At 45.7% G+C, this 23,380-nt stretch overlaps 4 protein-coding genes across 7 annotated transcripts in view; 2 read left to right on the top strand and 2 right to left on the bottom strand.

Annotated features, from left to right (window-relative positions):
• Positions 1–4,818, top strand: part of lrrc17 (leucine rich repeat containing 17) — a 20,414-nt gene extending 15,596 nt beyond the window's left edge. Inside the window, exons 4-5 of the mRNA XM_076030282.1 lie at positions 1,369–1,524; positions 4,077–4,818. Coding sequence (XP_075886397.1) covers positions 1,369–1,524; positions 4,077–4,507 — 587 coding nt within the window. The 3' untranslated portion in view covers positions 4,508–4,818. The remainder of the gene's footprint in view (positions 1–1,368; positions 1,525–4,076) is intronic.
• Positions 4,819–5,649: 831 nt separating this feature from the next.
• LOC142890943 (ras-related protein Rab-19-like) lies at positions 5,650–10,384 on the bottom strand. Its single transcript, XM_076030283.1, has 4 exons — positions 9,595–10,384; positions 7,551–7,734; positions 7,315–7,418; positions 5,650–7,226 (listed from the first exon to the last, which is right to left on the bottom strand). Exons 1-4 carry the CDS (start codon positions 9,787–9,789, stop codon positions 7,038–7,040), a joined length of 672 nt encoding a protein of 223 aa, XP_075886398.1. The 5' UTR covers positions 9,790–10,384; the 3' UTR covers positions 5,650–7,037.
• Positions 10,385–11,239: 855 nt separating this feature from the next.
• Positions 11,240–17,810, top strand: LOC142890680 (tetraspanin-8-like). Of its 3 annotated transcripts, XR_012927110.1 has the most exons (10): positions 11,274–11,497; positions 12,683–12,748; positions 13,274–13,387; positions 13,477–13,551; positions 13,625–13,723; positions 15,146–15,232; positions 15,552–15,611; positions 16,206–16,289; positions 16,411–16,586; positions 16,680–17,810. XR_012927110.1 is itself a non-coding variant. In XM_076029886.1 (9 exons), exons 1-9 carry the CDS (start codon positions 11,417–11,419, stop codon positions 16,513–16,515), a joined length of 771 nt encoding a protein of 256 aa, XP_075886001.1. In that variant the 5' UTR covers positions 11,240–11,416; the 3' UTR covers positions 16,516–17,810. The 3 variants fall into 3 exon arrangements, 2 of the variants coding, with proteins under 2 accessions (XP_075886001.1, XP_075886000.1); XM_076029886.1 differs by having other exon boundaries at positions 11,240–11,497; positions 16,411–17,810; XM_076029885.1 differs by having other exon boundaries at positions 13,628–13,723; positions 16,411–17,810.
• A 135-nt stretch (positions 17,811–17,945) lies between these two features.
• LOC142890682 (tetraspanin-8-like) lies at positions 17,946–22,955 on the bottom strand. Of its 2 annotated transcripts, XM_076029887.1 has the most exons (9): positions 22,701–22,951; positions 21,366–21,431; positions 20,482–20,598; positions 20,334–20,408; positions 20,030–20,125; positions 19,856–19,948; positions 19,451–19,522; positions 18,878–18,961; positions 17,946–18,657 (listed from the first exon to the last, which is right to left on the bottom strand). In XM_076029887.1, the coding sequence occupies exons 1-9, from the start codon at positions 22,758–22,760 to the stop codon at positions 18,532–18,534; spliced, it is 789 nt and encodes a 262-aa protein (XP_075886002.1). In that variant the 5' UTR covers positions 22,761–22,951; the 3' UTR covers positions 17,946–18,531. The 2 variants fall into 2 exon arrangements, with proteins under 2 accessions (XP_075886002.1, XP_075886003.1); XM_076029888.1 differs by lacking the exon at positions 18,878–18,961 and having other exon boundaries at positions 22,701–22,955.
• Between the last annotated feature and the right edge of the window lie 425 nt (positions 22,956–23,380).

Genomic DNA, 23,380 nt, shown 5'->3' on the forward strand with positions numbered 1-23,380 from the left:
TGCCTTCAACAGTTTGCACCGGAGGGTAGAAGCCCAGATGTTAAAGTGGAGTTAACAAAAACAAAAAACAAAAGAGGATTTTCTCCATGAAATGGGACCTCTCGGCTTGTTGAAATTTGATTATGCCACAGAAAGAGCGTGGGATTCGTGTGTTTGCAAATGAAGATAGTGGACAAGACAAAAAAGATCTGTCAGTCTTTTCACAAATGTAAGAACGTTTCTTGTCTTTTCTGGTCTTTGTTCTTTCAGGTCCCATATTATTGACATGTTTTAGATATTCAATCCAAGTTAGTCAGCAGGCTGAAGACACATACTATTGCCACAATCGACTGACAAAGTGATGTTTGCTATTGATGGGATCCTTTGAAATTGCTTTCTGCTGCAGATACATTTTATGCTATGTCTGTCTCTCTGTCTCTCTGTCTATGCCTGCTGCGCAGGAATCACTGACACTAAAAATTACACTTCCAGGGTGCTTCCACCACATCTGTGCACAGATCCTACATGTGTGTCTCCCAGACTGCAAGTTTGCATGTGCATATAGACTCTTAGACCTTGTAACGCCACACAGCAGCAGGTGGACATCATGAAAAAGTGGGCTGACGAGCGATCTTTCGCTCAAGTTCTGTGTAAATAACCCCCTTTGCAGGGACACAAGAACAAAAGCTTCCCCATAGAAAGGACCCTTGCAAAATAAAGCTGTCACGAAATGACAGGCCCCTCCCCCATTCCCGCCAGTGAGCCTCATCTGTAAGCCATTTGCATGCCACTTCAAAAGCAATCCCCCCTCATGTTGGCTTTGCAGGGGCGCCCCCACCTCAACTTAAACAGAGCTAATGCCTGAGTGACAGCTGACAGCAGCGGGTGGACAGCAAAACCCCTCAGAAAGATCCTGGATTATGGAGGGATGTTCTCGCCGAAGATGATTCACTTGTCTGTGGGCTTCTTGGAGAAGAAAAAAAAAAAAACATTGCAGGTTTTCACATTTCCAACCTGCTCCAGTGCTCTGGGACTTTCTGAGAGGGTCCGTTCTGGGACATGGGAATATGTGGGAATGGTCTGCTTTCTACATCAGTGCGATCGGGGGGGAGAAAAAAAAAAAGTGTGGGTTCCCCCTGCGAGACAACGACATATTTTGCCGAGCCGTGCCGTCATCCTCGGAAAGGTTCAAAGTTGCAAACAACCCACACGACATCTTGAAATCCTGCACGGATGCTGCGCTGATTGCTTTCCCTGTTCTGTCGGACAAATTCCAGAGAATTTCACCAAAAAATACAACAAGAGAAATGATTTTGTTTTTATTCTTTGCACAACACTGCTCCCTCCTAACTATTGTCTTCTTGTGTGTCCCCGGTGCCGTGCTTGCAGCTTTAAACAACGTCCCGTCCAACCTGCCGTCAGACATTGTTAAGATGGATCTGTCCAGGAACAACATCCAACATCTCAGGCCCAAGCAGTTCCTGCTGTCCAAAGACCTCAAGCTGCTCAACCTCAGCAGCAACAGCCTGCGGCATATAGACACAGGTGAGGCCAACGCACAAAATCATCGGTCACCATGGCAACAGAGCGACGTCCTGCTTTCTACCCCAGCTACAAAAAAAAAAGCATAGAAGTATTTCTAACAGGAAAAAAAAAATACCCTCAACAGCAAAACATAAGTTAAAGAGTCAGGTTTATTTGTTCTGACTGACAAATAAAATACCAAAATTCAGGGAAATTCTAGCTGTGAAGATAAATAAATGAAAATAAAATGTTTTTTCACATTCAGACCTTGACATGTGGACGTGCAGTTATGCAACCGCACACTGAAAGAAACAATGTGGGGTTTTAAAGAGACAATTACGCGCAAAAAAGGCCTGTGTATCATTAACAAAAAAACGGAAAGAAATACGACCTATAGTCTCGTTTTACTGGAGCTCCAAGTCTGTTTTGGAGAAAACAGCCTGGCACTAAGTGAGTAAACTCATTGGTCCTGAGGCTAATGAGTCTGAGCTGCTCTCTTCCGGCCCAGGAGGGAATTCCTGCGAAAAAGAAAAGAAAAGTCTTGCAGTTTTGTTTATTACCCTGCAACACATGTCTCTATTTCTGGGCAGACACATTGCGCTTGTCTGAGAAGTTTTTTTTTTATTGTTATTATTGGGGGAGACATGTGGTTTCAATCAGTCCTGTTGTTTTTTTGTTTTTTTTTTAAATCGTGGTCCCATTTGGAGAAAATTGGAATATATGTTTCGGCTGTTACGAAGAGGAAGTCCTGCATTTGGCAGCAGAGGAAAGATGGGAGATGGGGAAAAGGCAACGGGCCCTGGCCCACTTTGTGATTTCTTGCTTCTTTCACTGTTTCTGTTGGTTTTGGCCACTTCCTGTGCCAGGCTATTGTGGTTCGAATAACAATCTGAAAGCAGGGCGGTACAGAGCATTTTAGGGTCAATTGAACACCAGATTTTGAATGATTGTACCCCCAGTACGATGACGCCAACCATATGTGAGTCCTTCTTTCTTTCTTTTTTTTGTTTTACAATAAGAAAAGTAGAAGTATCAGTGTGCAACTCAGGCACCACAAGGGATGTCTGTCGTTATGGCAACTAAAGACTCTAAATCGCTGTTCATTTGTTATGGAAGGTTGCCGTCCGGGCTCGTAGTATCCTGGTGAGAGTTGCTTGCAGACAACGGGCCTTTTTCATGTGCGTTTACCGTGAGGCACAGATGCACTTAATTGCCGCATGGGCACAAAAAAAGGCCCTAAATGTAAGCTGAGTGAGATTTGCAAAATAAGCTATTCCAAAACTCACGTTCTCAGCTGCTTGAACAAAGCAATAATGTTGGTTTTGATCATATTTCAGAGTTAAATGTTAGTGTGCTAGCTGTGCGAGTTTACAAGGAAGTACATGTTTTGCTTTCCGCCAATGTAACCATTGGCCCTTTGAAACATCGTTCTAAAGACAATATTTGACAATATTTGTCTTCAGTGTATTTGGCCCCGTTGAGATCAAAGCTGCCGCAGCCTGCAGCATTGTTACAGGCCTTTAGGGGACCTCGGCAAGCAACCTTTGCAATGTTTTTTAGCAGCTGGGGTCAAGCCATCATGGCTTGGGGAAGTTTAGAAACAACAGCATGTTGTGTTCAAATGTAAGGAGCCTGCATGCTACAGTTAGCTTGGGTTCTAACAATAATAATAATAATAATAATAATAATAATAATAATAATGATAGATTTTATTTGTAACGCACTTTACATTTGTGGTCAAATCTCAAAGTGCACAGTGACAGCAAGGCAGACTAAAACTAAACAAGCAGTAAACCAAACACCAATAAAAAAAAAAACCAATAAAAACAGTCAACAAATACAATCAGATAAAAAAAATCAGCCAGGAAAAGCTTTGCTAAAAAGGAAGCTTTTTAGTCCTTTTTTTAAAAGACCGTCTGCGCGGCCCTGAGATGGTCAGGGAGGGCGTTCCACAGACGGGGAGCAGCGGCCTGGAAGGCCCTGTCGCCGAGTCCTGGGCGGGTTCTAGCTGAGGTGTGGGGGGTGAGGAGTTCAGTGATGTGGGGGGGGGGGGGGGCAGCACCCTGCAGACAGTGATGGGTGTGAAGGAGGATTTTAAATTCAATTCGGAGGTGGATGGGGAGCCAGTGCAGGGCGTGAAGGATGGGGGTGATGTGCTCATGTTTACGCACCCTCATCAGGACCCGGGCAGCGCTGTTTTGAACGTATTGGAGCCTTTGAAGGCTCTTGCCAGGGATCCCAATGAGGAGTGCGTTACAGTCGTCCAACCTGGAGGAGACAAAGGCACGGACAAGCTTTTCAGCAGCAGGACGGGGGAGAGAGAAGGCCCGAGTTTGGCGAGTTGGGTTCTCCTCAAGCTGCTAAGATAGTTTTAGCGTCTGAAGGTACGCGAGTTAGCTTAGCTGGAGTCACATTTCCAGGATTCAGATTTGTTGCGTGCAAAAAATTTTTGAACTTGGCAGTTGATGGTAAACCAGAAGATTTTTATGTGTTTTTTCATCGATATGAAACAGACAAAAGCCTGAGATTTCCGGCTAATTTTAACCCGACTCTTCGTTCCACCCCTCTTCCAGCCGCTTTCGCAGGACTGCTGTACCTCCGCGAGCTGGACCTGTCCAACAACAGCCTCCAACACTTCCAGTACAGCGTGCTGGAGGACCTCTACTTCCTGCGGCAGCTCGCACTGGACGACAACCAGTGGGTGTGCGACTACAACATCCACTACTTGATCCACTGGCTCAAGCACCACCCTGGTGTCCTCTACACGGGCCTCATCTGCACCGAGCCGCAGGAGTTCCGGGGCTGGCGCGTTGAGGACTACGTCAAGACCTACAACGGCGAGTGCCCCATGGACAAACAGACTGGAGGAGGGGCGGACCAGGGGCAGGGGGGCTCGAACGTGGAGGCGCAGGAGGTGGTGGCGGACGGCAACGAGGAACGTCTGTCTCAACCGCTGAGAAAGAAGACGCAGAATAAGAAGTTTGAGATCATCAGGCTGAGTTAGAAGTTTCTTTTGTTTTTTGTTGTTGTTTTTTTAATTGGTGAATTGGTCTGTAGACAGGCTAAAGTAGACTCAGTGATTAGGTGCCTATTGCGACGCGCAAAAGGTACAATATAGGGATCAGAAGCCTTGTTAGAACTCTCCTTTTTTTTTCTTTTGAATAATAATCATCTTCTGCCGGGGGAAAAAAGATAAAAGTGCCTTTTTGCAGTAAAAAAAAAAATGCGCTAACTGTTCCTTTAAACAAAAGCTTGATGCTCGTCTAAAATATGTATATATTTTTTGTAGATTTACAGTTTACAATTCAGTCTGTATCAGATCAAAGCACCCCAGCAAAATGTCAGGATTTGCCACACAACCAGCTGCAGGTACTCCATTGTCTCTCCTCTGCTTTGATTTTGGTGTCAGGATAGACTTTTCTCTCTTTTTTTTTTTTTTTTTTTTTCTTTGATTAATGTATGGCGTCTTCGATCTGTCCAGTTGAAATAAAATTGGGATTATTTTCTGAGTTGAGCAATATTTTTGAGCGTGGCAAAGCACACCCATTTGAACACCCGTGCACAGCGCTCAATGTCACGAAGCCTCCATCCCACCAACAGTGAGTCATCACCTACAACTGTTCAGCTAAAATAAGGCCTGGTCTTACCTTCTTGCTCCAACTGGAGCGATGCTGTGTGGCCGACTGTGCTACTGATTTTCCCCTTTGCATGACCTGAACGTGCACATAAAGAGCTGCAGACCTGGCCGAGGGAGAACCAAAAAAAAAGGAGAAACTTCACCTGCCGAAACTTCAGTCATTTCTGCCAAAGGCTTTTGTGGCTGATTTGGCATCCGGATCAAAGAATTCAGCCCAGACCTTTAATTAGACAGATGATCGAGGTTGCGCACGCATCCGAGCGGCTGACTCCTGTTTCATTTTCCACTTCTGGCAGCATGAGCACTTGATTTGTAAGCTAGGATCGCCCAGTGAGGAGACCCTTCAATACAAAAGACAAGAAAAAAAAAAAGAAAACTTATTAGAGCTTCCTCTTCACATTTTGATCCAGGATGATTTATGTCTGCTGTCAGTGTGACAAAACACACGTAGAAACATCTCACTCCTTAGGTAGTAGTGGTAGTAGTAGTAGTAGTGAAGACGACACCTCTTGTACATTCATGGGGCAATCATTTATTTTTGAGCAGCATTTTCACACAGGATAAATAGCATCTTTACCTGTATGGTCAACTTATATTAATCAATTTACATGAAGGCAGAATTTCAAGGATCCTTTCAAGAATTCCATTTCAAGTCTGTGAGTTGGATGTCGGGACGGTAGGCTTCATCGGTCGAGTTAAAAGTTCTTTCAGGCGATTCTTTATTTTCAACAGCAGTACAGCAGTACAAGTAAACATAGTCCGTGCCTCTTCATCCTGCCCTTTGCTTGCGGTCTTCTGCGACGAGCTGCAACTAACGGAGCAGTTAAAGGCTAAAGGTGAGGGAACAGCGCCCTCTGCTGTTCACAGTGAGGCAGACCAGAAACTACAGACAGGGTTTGTAAAAAAAAAAAAAGGGGGAGGCCAGACTTGGAAGGTCATTGGACAAGCCCGCTGTCCATCGCATTCAAATCAGACCAACCAGATTTATCACACCTGACGCAGAAAAGCTTCTTTGTTCTTCTTTTGATTTGATAAACAGGCATTGTCGCAGCGGCTAGGCTAACAGCAGCTGCTTCCTGCATTTCTGTAATCTCATACTGGGGATTTTTGCGTTTCCTTGTTCCATCACGACTGGCAGGAAAGTTGTGGAAGCCAATGTATTTTTTTATTATTATTAAAAGCAGGATTAAAAATGCATTTTTTGAGGGAGGCTTGCAAGGTGGGTGATGATGAAACCTGAGCGATGCAGCTGCTGCAAGTGACTCATTTTGTTCTGCAGCAACAAGGACTTGCTTTTCTATTTTTTAAATTTTTTTTGCACAGAAAGATTTTTGTCCATTTAAAGCTCTCTCACAGTGCAAAGACTAGCGTGACCTCAAACTGATGTCAAAACGAATGTCAAGACGCCGTTCAGTCTTTACACCCAGAGCAGCTGAGTCACAGCTATTCTTAGAGGCACGTCGAGAAGCAGCGCCGGCGCAATACTCACTAGTTTCCAAAAAACAAAAAACGTAAAGAAAACAACAAAAAACAACAAAGTGTCACATTCATTTTGTGCAGCTGAGAGCACGGAAGGCGATACATCCAACCTTATACCAGCTTAGTGTAATTTTTCCCTGAAATTGATCACAGCCGTCATGAATAAACAGCCTGGTTTGATTCCTTTTGGCTAGAATTGCCTTTTCAGAAAAAACAAAACTGATATTTGAAATACTTTCTTTGAAAATAAAATGTCTGTATCATTAGGGAAGGAAAATCCTCAAAAAAGATTCACGCTCTCTCCCCCACGTGTGTTTCTTCTTCTCTCTTCTCCGGCACCAGCGAAGAAGTCGTCCTCTTCACCTCGGCTGACTCGCAAATCACTGCGCGCCCTCCTCATTGGCTGTCTCTCCTCCAATCAGCAGCATGTCTTCTTCTCTGGTGGGGTGTACGCGGCCCCGGTGCCGTTCACGGGCCTGGAGTTGGACCTGAGGATCACTCGGGAAGTGTCGGAGCTCTCCACCTCCCCCTGCTGGACCTGGAGGCCATTGCGGGCCAGCAGCTCCCGGGCCATCATCATGAAGGCCTCCTCCACGTTCTGGCTCTCCTGCGCTCACAAATACAAGTGTTGAGGGTTTAAATTTCCATTTTTCTTACTTTCTAAAATTCTAAGTCCCCCCTTTTTTTGCTCGTACTTTTGCAGATGTTTCTAGCGCAGCGAGGATGCCTCTGTTTTTCGCCAGGTCACAAGCTTCCTCAAACAGGACCTGACGTTCCTCTTCCAGGTCGCATTTGTTTCCTGTTTGAGGACAAAGAAAAGGGATGTAAAAAAAAAAAAAGACACAGATGTGTCTGCAAGTTCCTTCTCCTTGCGCTCGGCTTTGAAAGATCTGGGATGAGTCGAGCTCCGCCGATGAGCTGCTAAACTGACCAATGAGAACCAGCAGGACGTTGGACGCCCCGTAGAGCTCCACCTCCTTGATCCAGTGCGTCACCGAGTCGAAGGTGGAGTGCCGCGTGATGTCGTAGGCGATGATGGCGCCGTGAGCGCTGCGGTAGTAGCTCTGGGTGATGGTGCGAAACCTTTCCTGGCCCGCCGTGTCCCACACCTGCATCTGTTTCACACACACACACGCACGCACGTACGCACAATCAATATCAACGTGCCATTTGAATGCTAACGGCTTTCCAATCCTCACCTGCTCACACACACACACACACACACACACACACACACACACTCACTCCAGGCTGCTCCCTGTGGATCAGAGTCCCTGAGGGTTGGACAAACACGCTGACAAGGCAACAGCTCGCATAGCAACACACCCAGCCCAGCCTCCTTGTTTGCACTTACGATTTAAACCAGGTCGCCCTCGGATGTCGAGATGATGCCAAAAACACGGGATAAATAAAAAAAAGAAAAAATCTAAACACCTTCAGTGTTTAATTAGTCGTAGTCCTACAAATTAAAAAGCAAATACTTCCGCTGTTTGGTGGGTTCGTGGCAGTGTCTGACTCTATGGGCCTCTGCACCCTTTGTGATGTCACAAAGGGGGCCAACCTGCCAGGCAGTTTAAAGTCAGAGCATTGTTAAACTGACAAGGCATCGGGTGTACGTGAAGCGAGAGGCTGACCTTTGACACCAACCGTTAGCTGTTGATATTAACAACAAAGTAATGGGCAAACTAAAAACAGACGAACAGACTGTGTGTAAACATCCAGAGGGGGAAGACAAAAAAAAGACCTGGTTGAGACAAGAAGTATAAGCGCAAACATCAGCAGACGTCGCCGTGGCCCCGCGGCGCGACGACACGCAGCCTCGGGGCCCCAACTGATGGATTCAGAGAGGTTGAGTGTCAACAGGCGAGCAGGAGTGGCACTTTTCACAGCGGTGTATCTTTAACCAGCTCGTCAACTGACCGGCTGTCTGTGGCTGCCTGATGCATGCTGGTAGAATTACAGACTGAATCCTTGAAGCAGGTCTGGATGGACACTTCACAACGCATAGCCTGAGTGTCGAGTTGCTAGCGCTACTTTGGCCGAGCAGCCTCTCGGGCCAATCGGTGTTTTCCGAAAAACCGCTTTGTTCCTTCTTGCCCTCAGGCAACAGCGGAGGAATGCGGAGGAGGAGTGGAGAAACTGGACGGGCGAGTTGTTCATGTGAGCGGCTCGCCTGACTCGTTTGGCACTAACTGACACCGTGACAGGAAGCTGCACGCACGCACGCACACACACACACACACACACACACACACACACACTAAGCCACACGGTGCCTGCAAAGAGCTTCAGCGGCTTTTAGAAAGCAGCGCCGCCGCGAGAAAACTGACCCAGTTTGGCACCAACGCTGAAAAACCATGTCGGCTTTCAGTCTGTTTGCGTCGTTAGCAAACTTGATTTTGTCAACTGGCTGACTGCTAACAAGAGCTTTTCAGAGGGCTAAAGTTCAAATTAAGGGGCCGACTCGTCGCACTTGTCAGATTTCGCAGACCTCCATCAGCCTTTTCTTTAAGGATTCCAAAGCTTTAAAGTCAAATGCCGCAGGGTGAATGTTGTGTTTTCTAACTGTCTGGGTTAAAAAAAAAAAACAACAACAACAAACAAACAGCAAACTTTATCAGACTACTTGATTTTGTCAACTACCTGATTGCTATCACATTCCTGGAACTTTTCAGAGGGCCAATTTCCAATTTGGGGGGCTGATTGGTCGCACTTCTTAGAATTTGCAGTCCACCATCAGCCTTTTTTTTTTTAAATACCAAAGCTTTGAATTCAAATGTCGCAAGGTGAACGTTGTGTTTTCTAAAAAAAGAAAAAGAAACTATTGCTAAAACCAGGAGTTGATTTTGGAGTTCTGGACTGAAACTCTTGGCACTCTAGGAAGGGGGGTTTTCCACCGCAGTCAGAAGTTCTCCGCCGAGCCCACCTCAACTAAGGACCCCCCGCTCCCCAAGACCCGTTCAGGCCCCACCGACCTTCACTCTCCTCCCCTCGATGTCCACGGTGCGGACGCTGAAGTCCACCCCGATGGTGTTCTGCTGCTTCTCGGAGAACGCCCCTGACTTGAAGTTCTGCACCACGCAGGTCTTGCCCACGTTGGAGTCGCCGATGAGGATGATCTTGAACAGGAAGTCGAAGGAGTCGTCGAGCTCGGGCTCCGGGGCCTGCATGACCGCTGATCACCCAGAAGCCTCGGCCTCACCGGGCTGACGGATGCCGCTTGTCTGAAAATTCAGTCTGAGTCATGGGAGAGACGGCCGATCCAGCGGCGTCACAGGGTCTGGAGGTGTCAGAGAAGAGGCGAAGGCGCAGACCGTGTGATCGACCTCCCAACTGCAGGCGGCGGGTTTCATTCAGAGGAAACGCTACGAATGCGGCCTGTGAAACCAGTTTGGCGTCGTGGGAAGTGTTCAAGTCAGTCAGAGTGGCGGCCGCAGCATCCGCTGTGGCTGCTTCTCTGAAAGCTGAAGGTGTTTCCTGCAGACTTCCTCTCCTCGGTCAGGGTGCCGCCCCACTTTCACAGAAGCAAGCGTGAATCGGGTCCCATCGCTGTGCTCCTATGCTCCAACGCAGATCAAAAGTGGAACTTCCTTTGAAGTGAAAAACAGATGCCGGACTTTAATCCAGATTCCAGTGTGATCCACCTGCTGTTCTCTCAGACACGTGTCTGCATTTCTTTCTCCCACCACCGGCTTCAGCTCCTTGCCTCTTTATCTCTGAATCCGTCTGCCGACAGAGTTGTGTTGTGCTCACACTGGCTCTGCCCCCGATGCACCTGTGGTAACAATAGAAACCCGCCCTACCTGTATTATTGGCCCTGCCTCATTCCTGCTGAGCGGCATTCTGGGAAATGCAGTCAGGGCTTTTTGTGTGTTTGTTTTTCCTGTAACGCGTCGAGGGCCGTAGTGAGAAATGTCTAATGCTAGATTCTGAATTGATCCGGGGACTTAAAACTTGAAATACCATAGCACATATATGTAACATATCACAGTTACAAACAGATTCATACAAATGCCCCCTCATGTTGCGCATGCTTGACTTCAGGATACAAAGTCCGATAAGGAACAGATCTGGGTCTCTGGATGAGACACATAGTGCACTATTTTAGGAATTTAGACCAGGGTCCACTTAGCCCGGATCAGCGTAATCAGGCTTTAATGTGGTTACATAATTTGCAATTGCCCCTCAAACATTAGTCTCCACAGATCATCCAAAATTAAAAAAAAAAAAAAAAAGACTCAAGTGCTTGTCTCCCTGTTCAGCCCATGTCCCTTAATATACACCAAGAACTGGAGTATGACATTTGAAATGAATAATAATAATAATAATAAAATAAATCTTATTATTACCATCATCATTATGAGTAGCCTTATTATCATAATTTTTGTATTATCATTGTTTTCATCATTTGTTATATCATCATCATCATCATCATCATCATCATCATCATCATCATCATCATCATCAGACCTGGGTACCGACTGGTGTTTTCCAACGGCTCTGTTCGCTGTTTAAACCTCCACTGAACACATCACTCCTGAATGAATCTCAGCGACCGCGAACGCCCCCACTGCGCGCTCCTCCGAATTCCGACCTTCTCCCGAGGCTCGTGAAGGCAGCGCGCAGCATCCTCGCTCGCTCGTCTCCTCCGACCGCGTCACGGTCGCTGACGCGCCTGTGCGGATAAATAGATGCCCTTACAGTCAAAAGTGTAGCGGCCCCGACCCCTTAATCATCCCTGCATGTATAAAAGGCGGATTTAGAGACTCCGGGAGAGAAGAGAAGAGACGCGGCAGCATGCAGCGGAGCGCGGTGGTCGTGGTGGCGGACAAAACGAGCCTCAAGAGGCCGTTTATATTCGCCAACGTCGTGCATATGGTAGGGAGGCGGGGAGGGGGTGGGGGGTGTCTTTTCTTTTCAGAAGGCGACCCGAGTCCAGAAGAGGCCCTGCTCCATCGGCTGCACGTTGTGTGTTATTTTATTATTATTTTTTTTCTTCTTTGCCGTAATTGACGTCAAAAACGGGCTCAGCCCTCGTGCGTCACGCTCGCGCTTTTTTTTTTGACGTGCTGCTGCTGCAGCAAAAATGACGAGGGGGGGAAATAATAATAAGAGAGGATGCATCAGTAAAACGTCATGTGCACGGAGGGGTCGATGCCGAGCAGCCCGAGTGCGGCTTCAGAAGCTCCTCGGGGGTGTGGGGGGGGACAGACAGTGATGGTGTGTGTTACACACCCGGTAGTTTTGACTCTATGCTGTATTTATTGATGTATTTTAGCTGTGGACGTGCATTTGCATTGCCGTTTATTGATGCGTTTGCTCCTAAAGTCGGACAGTGCACAATGTTGTCTGAGTTTGTGCAGTATTCCTGAAGATCCCATGTGAAGCAGGTGCTAGATTCCTTCCTGCACTCATGTCATCGCTCAGCCATTGCAATATTTTCCATTGCGTGTACGTTTCAGCTCTTTGTCCTGTCTGTGGATGCCGGTTTGAACCTGAATGTATCCCATTTTAGCAAACCTAGCTGCTCCTTATCTCATCTTAACCTCATCTCATCTCTTGCCCTCCTCGTTTCGTCACTTTTATTTTATTACATGGTTAAAACACTGCTTAAAGAAGAAACGTATTAATGCACACGCCACTGATTTAAACAGATTGAAGTATTGCCAGACTGGTTATGTGGGGCTGTTAAAGGCCGGACAGTCAGGGTGGAACGTGTTGTTTTTTTTGTTGCAAGGCGACAGAAAATAATTCAAAAATGTGTGTTTGGGACGTTTGTGTGTTTCTGTCACCACCGTTGGAAATCAGATGGCAGCGGTTTGGGACAGGGATTAAAGAAAAGAAAAAAAAAAAAAACTAATCTCATATCTTATTGAAGCTCGTCTTATGTCATCAGCGTCTTTCATCCCAACGTGCGGGTCCACAGTCTTACACACAGCTGGCTTTCCGTGTGACGAGCGGTTTTCCCAAAGGGTGACGACAAAACGCAGCGCGTGCAACGAGCGTGCACGTTTTTTTGTTTTGTTTTTTTTCACGGTTTTCCTTTTCCTCTTCCCAATCAAGGCGCTGTGTCTCTTCATGCTGCTGATGACAATAGCCTGGCACCGAGACCACATCCAGAATGACAAAGTAAGACAAACGCCTTTGGTTGTTGTTATTGTTTGTCTTTCGCCAGGCCCGGACAGAAATCGTGACAGATTTAAAAAAAAGAATAATAATAATAATAATAATAATAATAATAATAATAATAATAATAATAATAATAAATAAAAAGTGGCAGTAGCCGTGGTTGCCGGGCTTGACCGGAAGGGTTTTCTTCAGAGGCAAGCTGTGGAATCATCATCACCGCAGCTTGGTCTTCGGCCTTTTAAAACAAGAAAAAAAAAAAACCCACATCTTTCCTCCGAGATCCCGTCACGTTGCCAAACATCTGCCTGCCGAGGCGTCCTTGGGCGGGACAGTGAATTATCCTCAGGAGGACCATCCCGCCGCAGACCCTGGCCTCCTGACCCCTCCTGCAGCCGCATCCATAACCATAAAATCATATTCCCACCAGCTTCAAGCGGAAGTCTGATCGGCTGCTCCCCCCTCTGTTAGATTCTAATATTCTGACCGTTACCTGCTTTAAACACTCCTCCTCCTCCTCCTCCTCAGCTGCTGTCCAGCGCCTCTCTGGCCATCATGTACGTGATGGAGATCGGCTGCCTGCTGCTCTCGGTGCTCGGCGTGGTCGGAGCCTTGAAGGGAAAGAGGTGGTGCTTGATTCTGGTGAGGAACGTCGCCTCGAGCCTCCGGGCAACTGCTGTAAATTTGAAAAATCAGCACGTCCACACGTGTTTTCATCCGTTTGCGTGCAGTACGCCACCGGCATGGCGGCCGCCAGTCAGACCATCATCATCAAAACGGCGCTGAGCTACCAGGACGTTTACCAGGTTTGTGTCTTTTTTTGTTTGTGAATTGCCGTCACGGAGTGCCGTGCTTCACCCCGGTTGGTTTTCCCCTCAGAAGCGCGTCGTCCGCGAGGAGACCAAGTTGCTCTCCATGATGCCCCTCACCGCCACCAACAAGGCCAACCGGACGCTGCTGTACAGCATTCAGCAAGAGGTGAGCGAGCCGACCGGAAGGAGTTTTTTGTTTGGCTGTGCTTCTTCTTTGTCCGTGTTCTCATTCATTCATTTTCCAAACCCGCTCCTTCCCGAGCTCAGGGTCACGGGGGTCTGCTGGAGCCTCTCCCAGCTGTCTTAGGGCGAAGGCAGGGTGACACCCTGGACAGGTTGCCAGTTCATCGCAGGGCCACAGAGAACAACCTTTCACACTCACATGCACACCTATGGCCTAGAATGTTCAATTGACCTCACATGCATGTTTTTGGAGTGTGGGAGGAAGCCGGAGAACCCGGAGAGAACCCACGCAGACACAGGGAGAACATGCAAATTCCACACAGAAAGGTCCCAGGCCCGGAATCAAACCCACAACCTTCTTGCTGTGAGGCGGCAGCACTAACCACTGTGCCACGGCGTCGCCCTCCATCTTCTAAATTTTTTCCTTTAAGCTTTTCAATTTCTATTCTGCATGAGCCCATGTGTTTGAATGGAAGGAAACTGGTCCCATTGAAGGTGCATTAAAATTGAATCTGAATAAACTCAAATTGAATCTACGGTAATCTTCTCTTCGGGGTGAACCTGATGAAAGGTTTTAATTATGCATGGTGTAAATTTCAAACATCCATCTTGAAAAAAAGTAGAATATGAAAAAAGAAAGATCATCAGGTTGATCCTTTTATCTTTTGCGTTAAAACGGACCAATCAGCTTTCCCCGCCACGACCAGTGGAGCCCTTTAACTTCAGTGCCTTTTCTTTTGGTGGCTTTTTGCTTCTTTCTCTCCCTCTCAGTCCTGGAAGGCTGCTGATTGGCCGGGTCATATAGCTACCCTGAACCAATTCAGATGGGATGTTGTTGTTTTTTGACGAATTGTTTCCAGCTGCCTCGCAAGGCTTCTGACTTCTGAAACGACGAGCCCTAAATCTAAAAATGAAACAGTGTAGCAATCTTTCCATCTGGGATTTCCAACCGCAAAATGGAATGGAGTCTGTGATGTACAGATTATAAAACGATCTTTATAGCTCAACAGCTCACGGCAAATTTTCTAAAAAAGCAGCCGAACATCACTTTTCCACGCTTAATGGCAGCCTGGCTTCGGGCGACTTTGGGGGATTTTTGAAAGCCGTCTCAGACAGGAAGAGAATTTTTGCGCAGCCCTCAGCGTGCGCCGGAACAGGGACGGGACTTGGCGAATCAGGGCCAAACAAGCAGGTGGTCGATAAGATTTCGATTTCAAATGAAGCCGTAATGACTCGAGTGAAGGTGATCGAGTTGCAGACGGCTTCGAATTACAGCTGCTGCTGATGCCATTGCTGACGCACGAAGGAGTCGTGCAACTAGTAGAGAGCAGAGGAGAGGAGGCACACAAAGATTGATTTCGAGTTTCCAATCAGTTCCTTTTTGCCCGTGTGTCTGTTTTTGCAGTTTGAGTGCTGCGGTCTGGTCGAAGGCTACAAAGACTGGGGCGCCTCCATCCCTCCGTCCTGCAACTGCCACTCCCCGGGGAAATGCGTGAGTGTCTCTGGCCTTTTAAGTGAGAAAGGACACGCACGCTTGCGCGCGCAGGCCCGCATGACGTGTTTGAGGCCGAGTCTGTCAGTTAGAATGAGAACGAGAGAAGCCACCGGGGAGCCGCGCTGTGCCCCGGATGAATGCTCATGTCCTTTATGAGCGGCGGCTGTTCTGCTCTCCACCAAACTGAGTTTGAAAAATATGAAATAATAAAAACAGATAGAATCAGGCAGTGCAGTCGGAGGAAAAAAAAAACCTTTCAAGTCCACTGCAGCCGTTGATGTGAATGGCTTTATTTTTTTTTCCTTCTCCTCCTCAGATTCGGCTACGAGGCAGCGCCACGCTGGGAGCTCCCAAGAACCAGTATGTTTATCGGCAGGTAAAGGAGCCCAGTGTTGTTTTGCAGTCACTGCCGGGGATGTGATGCAGTAATGGAAGAGGTCAAACCACACCCAAACCTTCCCACAAGCCCAACCCAGCCCCCACCTCCTCACCTCCCACTGCCACCCAGGACCCCCACCTTCCTTCACATTAGTTTCTGTAATTGTAGAAGATATGAACAGCTACATAAAAAATGGCACTTATGATACGTGCGATTGTATTAAAGCAATAATGGAAGGAGATGGAAAGTATATTGAAATGTCGATATTTGGCACAGATTTCATTGTAACTTTGATAACGAGTCGCTTCTGAGTGCCGGCTAAGTGGCAGAGAGAGTGGAAAGCAACCTGGTACAAAGAATGAGAGAAATATTAAAGTAACTACAGTTTAAAAAAAAGAACATAAAACAAAAACAGTTTTCGTCTATAATTGTCAATCAGCCTCAACGCTGCAGAACTGACCATTGATTCACATCCTGGTAGCACTTTTAAGCATTGCCACAAAGTTGCACAGTTCCTCACTTGACTTCAACTCGAACAAGTCCCACGAATCAACCTGCGCGTTATTGCTGTCGTTTTCCTTCTCGCTGCAGCCCTGCCTGACGATCTACGTCTCGGAACTCAAGCTGGCGTTCTCGCTGGCCATGGCCATCCAGTTTGGCAGCGGAGTGTTCTGGGTGGGTTTTTCGCAAATTTCAAATCGCCGGCGCGACCGCCAACGCGCCGACTCGAAAGTTTGATCGTGCAACCGAGAAGAACTTGTGGTGGTTTTGTTTGTTTTTGTTTTTCCATCCACAGGGGGTGCTGCTGGTCATGAGCATCAAGCTGATGGGGCAAATGAGAAGAAAACAGGAGTTCATGGCTCTGCTGCAGTCAAACAGATACGTTCCCGGTGCCTTCTAAGTCACCCTCGATGGATTCTATCTTTCTTTTTTTTTGGTTGTTTTTAAAAACACAATGCGTATGCTTCCGAGGTATTATCAAGATGTTTGAATTTGCACACGTAAACACATTATGCTGTATACCGCAACCGAGCTAATTTGATTTTTTTTTTCTCTTTGCTGCAGCAACAAACGCAGATGACGCTGTGTGTGTTTTTTTGTTTTTTTTTAATCGATGTCGCTGCAGAGCATGGAGCAAATATTGGGAAGTAACCCACATGCATAGGGACGGATTGTTTTGCCTTACTGCTGTACAAACAGGGCCATGTAACGGAATGGATATTTATAATAATAATCATTATCATCATGATCATCAGGTTTTTATAGTGTTTGGCGAGTGAGTGTAAGCCCTTCTCCTGGTATTTCGTTGTGTGCTTTGTTCTTTGAATGTTTTTCTTTCTTTGCCTGCTTTCAACACCCGGACGCTCCAGTGGCTTTGGACTTTTTATGCATCTGTTTGTTGAAGCCTTTGCTTTGTTTTCCGAGATAACTGAGTTCACGTTTTCCACACGTTTTGTACGACCACGACCGTCCGACCTGAGCAGCATATTGTACATGTTTAGATATCCACTCGTCGAATAGTCAAGCATTAGGAAATGAAGAAAAAAAAAACAAACTAATAACCTCTGAATGATAGTAGTATATATATATTAATAATACTAATAATAATAACCCATATGTAGCACCTCTATGAAACAGTGTTTACAACTTGCAATATACTCGTTTAAATGTAACTTTCTATCGGAGAAATAATCAGGTCAGACAACAGGAATGAGCCGCGGCTCCCGTTGGCACACCGGAATGTCGTCATTCCTCGTGGATAAGCACATTTTTGACCTCGTCGCCCACCGTTTCGGTTTCTTTGTGGAGGAGAAAGAAAATGTAGAAAATCCCCCCAAAAAAATCTCACTTACGTCATCCGATTTCAAGCTCGTAGTCGATCATCTGCCCCCACCGTCTCCTCCACCCCCCTCTGCCCTCCCAGATAGTACTTCCTCTCAAACAGCCAACCCAAGCGTCTGTATCCCGTGCACTTTAACCGTCAATGCCTACTGTACAACAGGCCCTTGCAAAGGAATGCTGGTTTTCTTTCTCTCATGCACTGTGTTTGTATTTATGGGATCAACTTATGTAATATTTTGTATATAGGGGAAATAAAATAAAAATCTCTATATAAAAGTCTTCCTCCTCTTGAGATCAAATGCTGCCATTTACGCTCAGCATGTTTGAAAGAAATAATAAAAGGATGAAAACATAGCTGCTGCGTGTTCGCCTCTATCTTATGCAACCACATGCATATGAGAGATAATGAGCGTCAACAAGTATGAGCTCTTCAATCTGAGACAGATCTGAAAGAGACAAGGGCAGGAAGGGAAAAAAAGTCACGACACAACGTTTTCAGATTCATTTTAATTGTCGTTCTAATGCAAGTACATAAAAACGAAATTCCGTTTTGCAAGTTAAAAAACAGGCGGTTTTAATATAAAAAAATGGGAACTTGCTTCAAAGTTCCACCCACAGCAGCAATTCAACATTAGCGTACCATAAACCCACGGGAACAGATGCAGGCTAAAGCACGGCAAAATATTTATTTACATGAGAAATGAAGTAACAAAAGCACAAACTATAGAATACATAAAAAAAAAATTTGCCTCTTAGTTTAAACCGAGGCCTGCTACAAATGACCAAAAAGATCATTTTCCATTTTTGGCAAAACTTTTAATATAAAACAATGAAATTATAGGAATATGTTTTTTTTTATGTTTTTATTATAAAAATAATGTTATGGATTAAAAATGAAATGCAAAAATAATATCAGCAAGACAAAAAGCACAAAACCGATGCCATTTACTTGTTCAGGAGAGTCAGAGATTGAGAAAATTTTTCCTGCTGTTGCTTAAGTAAGTCGGCGTTGTTAAATCTACTCTCCAAGAGTTGCCGACAAACAAACAAAGTGAACTTTGAAAAAAAGGAAGGATCAGGTGAGCTCTGAGAGCGTGGCGTAGTTACCCGCCTTCGCCTCCTGGCTGTACATGACCACGGGGACGTCGACCGTCTTGTTCATCTGGGTCAAGATGAGGATGCACAAAGAAATGTACAGCACCTAAACAACACACACACTGCGTCAGGCTTTCGACTCCACGGAATACGGACCTTCCGCGGCAGTTACGCATAAAACCAGAGGGGGGCAGTGAAGAAACAAAACAAAAGTGTTGTGCATGTTTTCGAGTCGAGACTGAAAATCCTGGCAGAAATGAGCAAGTCGTGCCAAAGAAGAAGCATTAGAGGTAAGCATGCGGCCGTAATGAGTTGAGAGGACATACCCAGAGTACAATTATTAAGAGGACAACAGCCAACACGCTGTTCAGGAGAGTCATGTCACGCTGCACCAAGTGTGGGAGACAAGGCTGCAAGAGAGGAGAGCATCCATCATCGTCAAACTCTGTTGGCTTTCCCCTGATCAGAAGACCCTCGGGTTGAGACGAACTGCCCGGCCCTGTGCCAAGGGAAGACTGTTGTCGTCGCTAATTAAAAATATCCCACCCTAGAGCGGCCGTATAAATAGACGCTGACACAGAACAGTATTTCACGGTGATGCTAAGGCAAACTCGAGAACAAACTTCGCTTTCATCTCTTTTTAGTTCCACATGGGAGGCCTTTTTTTTTAATTCAATGTGGCAAGGGGGTGGAAAAAACTCGAGATGAACCTCTCACAGTTTTGCGATCCAAGTAATCGATTGCCCGACGCCTCGCGAGCCAATTTTGAATATTTTACTCGTAAATCTACGCGCATGTTTCCCTCATGAAGTCAATGCACTGGAGGAGCCGTTTCCAGCTCAACCAGGCGTTTGAAAACAAAACATTTAATCAGACAGAACTGTTCTTTGATACAGTACCTCTGTGTAAATCATGATGGGCTGTTCATCCATGACATATTCAAACAGGCTGCTGTTCCTGGGAGCTGCGACCTGAAAACACAAATCACAAAAAATGGCTGGCAACAGGTGCAAATGCATCAGCGGCGGCTGAAAGGTTTTTGGAATCCTGTTTACCGTCTCAATCTGCTTAGTGAACGCCAATATAAATATGAAAATAATCAGTTACTTCGCGACACATCATGCATTGTGCTGAGAAGTCTGTCGAGCACACTGGAGCTCACGCCGGTTGATTTTCTACCTTGAACTGATATGTCAAGCGGTCTGAGCTGCCAACCATATGGAATGCCAAAATCACTTTTTCTTTGTTTTTCAAGTAAGGTAAACGCCCTGAACTGGGTGTGCGGGTCCAGCTTAGACACTCACACATGGTTTAGTGGACTCCAAGCTGCAGACGCAGGATTCTGAAATGTTGTAGCCCCAGTCGGCGAAGCCCTGATCAAGACCGCAGCACTGAAACTGAGAGGGAGGAAGGGGGAGAGGTTGCCAAGGAATGTCTAACGTTAAAAACATTTTTCAGTCTCTGACTGGACTACCTACATTCATCTGCACTTCCATGAGTTCGTCCAGAAGGTCTTCACTGGCGTGAGGCAACGGCAGCATGTCCTGGTAATGCAACTCTATGCTCTTCACCATCTGTGGGACAAGACCAAGCGAGAAAGGTGTCTTGGACTTCACCATGAAGTGAGACATTTTGAATCTTGGCACCAAACAGTGTTTAGAAAAAGCTTTTATTCGATAAACTCAAGATTTTCCCCGCTGGCAGCTTCTTGGACCATTTTAAGTTCACGAATGTAGATTTTTGCTGACAAAAAAACAAAACAAAGCGTCTGCTTTGTTGTACCTGTGGCCGAAAAATCAGCGCCGGTATCTCACACGCAGTCATGAAGAGACTGATGATGATCATTCCAGCTGCGGACTGCAACAGACACAGAAGCACGTATGAGGGCAGGAGGGGTCAGACTAGAAACTACGGTGACTGGTGTACCCACCATGATTAATGCCCATTGCTTTCCCTTAATGGCACCAAACAGGCCGAGAATGCCAAAGAGCAGAGTTGTGATGGAGACAAAATACATGATATGAAGAGTTCGAGCCATGCTTTCCATCTGCAAAGACAGCAAAAGGGACCAAGTCAGAACAGCACTTTCTTGCAAAGCATTACAACGGCAGATTTTCTTTATTTTGCTCCATGGCAGAAAATAATGGCGAACCTCAGGACATGAATTCACGTTGTCTCGCTACGAACGTGTTTTTCCAGCTTGGTTTAACCTCTTAACCCCAGAATATGAGTATTTTGGATAGAAAATGGATTAAAATTCTGAGACGTCTCTCACCAATTTTGATAATGTTCCTCCCTAAAACATTTTTGTGAGCTTGCCTTGAACTTTGACCCATAGAATCAGGGAGAATATTGTCAAATTTCTGGGAAAGGCGCTCTATAAAATGCGCATGGAAGATGCGTTTGTGAGCACCTTGACCCACAGAATAGGAATATTTTTGGTGAAACTGACAGTATCCCTGCAGAAAATACTTTAATTTCACATGTTCGGGAGCTCACTTTAGCTGACAGAATCTGGATATTTTGGAGAATGTCTGGGTCAGAATTTGAGAATATTTCTCCCTGTGTGATGCAGACACTGATTTCACTCCACTGGCACGCAAGTGGGAGTGAAGCTAGGTCAGCTCATAAATCATTTTCTAACTTAATTTCACAATTACTGAACGAGGCACTCTTGCATTTTGGAGTTTGAGCTTCCCAATTCGGTTACTGATCACTTTTTCTAAGGGGTCAAAATCCCATTTTGCAGTCATTTCTGCTCAGAAGAAGGCTGTGGCTGTTAGTAGCTGCTCCGGTGTGTGGATGCCCGTTTACCTCTTCGTGGTCGTGGAGGTAACCATGGCTAAACAGAGAGAATGCCAACATCAGAAAACTCGTGATCTGCAACGGCAGCAACAAACACTGTGATTCGCCCAGGGCAGCAAATAACCATGACTTTCATTGTTGATTTGAAAAAAGAAGGGAAAAAAAAAAAAAAAAAAAAGAAATCGTCACATGGATCAGACAATGTCAGGAAACATTTCCCGAAAACTCTCAAGAGATTTCACCACACAACTTAGCAGAGACAAAGCCTCCACAATGGGTGTCATGTTCTGTTCTAACAGGCTTAATCAGGCTTCGCAATCTTTTGACTGATAATACACACAACATTGAGAGCTCTGGGGCAAAGACAAAAAAGAAAAAAAAGAAAAAAAGGAGGAGCCAAAATCGCAGCATGTGATTGTGTTGTGCATCGAGAGATAAGAAACAGCAGGGACAGTACAGCCAGCCTCATCTCTGCACAACCCAAACCACCTGTTTTGTGTAGAGTTTTTGAAGTCAGCGCGAGGCCTGTTTTGGATTTGTTATTCAAAGACTTCAGGGTTGGAAAGACATAGGATGAGCAACTCAAATAAATGACAATGTCATTATTATCAACTCATTATGCCACATGGTATGAAGCATCTATACAAATCGATAACGGCAATTTAGATTGCATGATGTAAGTTGTCACTATTATATCGCATTGAGTCTAAAATAGGGCCAATAAAAATATTTCTTGTTTAAATACATGGATATTTTAAATACAGAAATAATATGAAATGGTTGTAAGAAACAAACCCGATTTTCTGCATTATGATCAATGCATTTTTGAGCGGTCATCAGTCGAACAAGAGCCTGCATGCCTGCATGCGCACATCAGTGTGCATTCAGTTGTGAGCGTTCATGTGTCATGCGCTATGTAGTCTGTGGTGACGTATATGTGCGTAATACGTTACAATACTACAATAATATCGTATATACATTTGGCCCATTCACCCTCCAAGCGGTCAAGTCAAACTTCGCCTCTGCTTGACATTAACAATAAACCGAGGTGACGTGAATAAGCGGTGCAAAAACAAAAACAAACAGCCTTGTTGTGCTTTCTATTAACTTGTATAATATCAGCTTAGCCGACCTGAAAACAAACAAACATTCAACAATTCTTCAACAAACAGCTTCGCGAACGTAGACAAATAACGACAATGGGGGGAAGAAGAAGAAGAAAAAAAAAAGTCTAAAAAAAATTTAAATAAAATGACATTAACATCAAACAACAACAACAGGACATTAAATGCGCCTCTATTCTAAGTTGTTTCCGAAACTTGCACTGATTTCGGGAAGACTCACCGCCACCGCACTTGACACGATCTTGTAGATCCGCATCAAACAAACGTTCACTTTGCCCATTTTTTTTTTTTTTTTAATCCCTCGAGTTCGCGTCGCCGCTCCGAAGCTTCCAGTGGGTGAGTGCGAGCCGGTGTGACTGGCTGTGTGAGAGGGAGGCGGCGGGGTGTTTAGGACCGGGGAGGACTCTCCTCCACCTCCAGCCCGGGGAAGGCACTCCTCATTCCGCGGGGAATGATGTCATCGTGTCACGGCTGCAAACGTCAGCTTCCTAACGTGATTTGCCGAGTTTTGTGCCGTTACTTTCCCATGCACGTCCCTCTTGCGTACATGACGGCGTGGATTTAAAAGGTGCGCCAGACCACCAGGGGGCGATCGAAAACAATTGCGCCTTTTTCACGAGGGAGCTTTTCACTGATTTTGCTCCTCGTGCAAGTGAACATTACTTTAGTACATCATATCATAGATATCATATTACATTTTTTTTTTTTTTTTTTTTTTAAATACGATAAAATCATTAGTCCGGATTTCGGGGATGCTGCAAGATGCTGTGCGTGCCAAAGACTGTCCGTTGTACCTGCTTCTCAACTTTTGGCATGTCATGTTTTTCCAAAATACACAAATATACAAAGCTGGGAAACCAAAAGGAAACAGAAATGATTTATGATTCATTTTCTCTCTCT

The sequence above is a fragment of the Nelusetta ayraudi genome, unplaced genomic scaffold (genome assembly GCF_046127955.1).
Source record: "Nelusetta ayraudi isolate G7.1 ecotype Tasmania unplaced genomic scaffold, CSIRO-AGI_Nayr_v1 ptg000027l, whole genome shotgun sequence".
In the NCBI taxonomy this organism is placed as follows: Eukaryota; Metazoa; Chordata; class Actinopteri; order Tetraodontiformes; family Monacanthidae; genus Nelusetta; species Nelusetta ayraudi.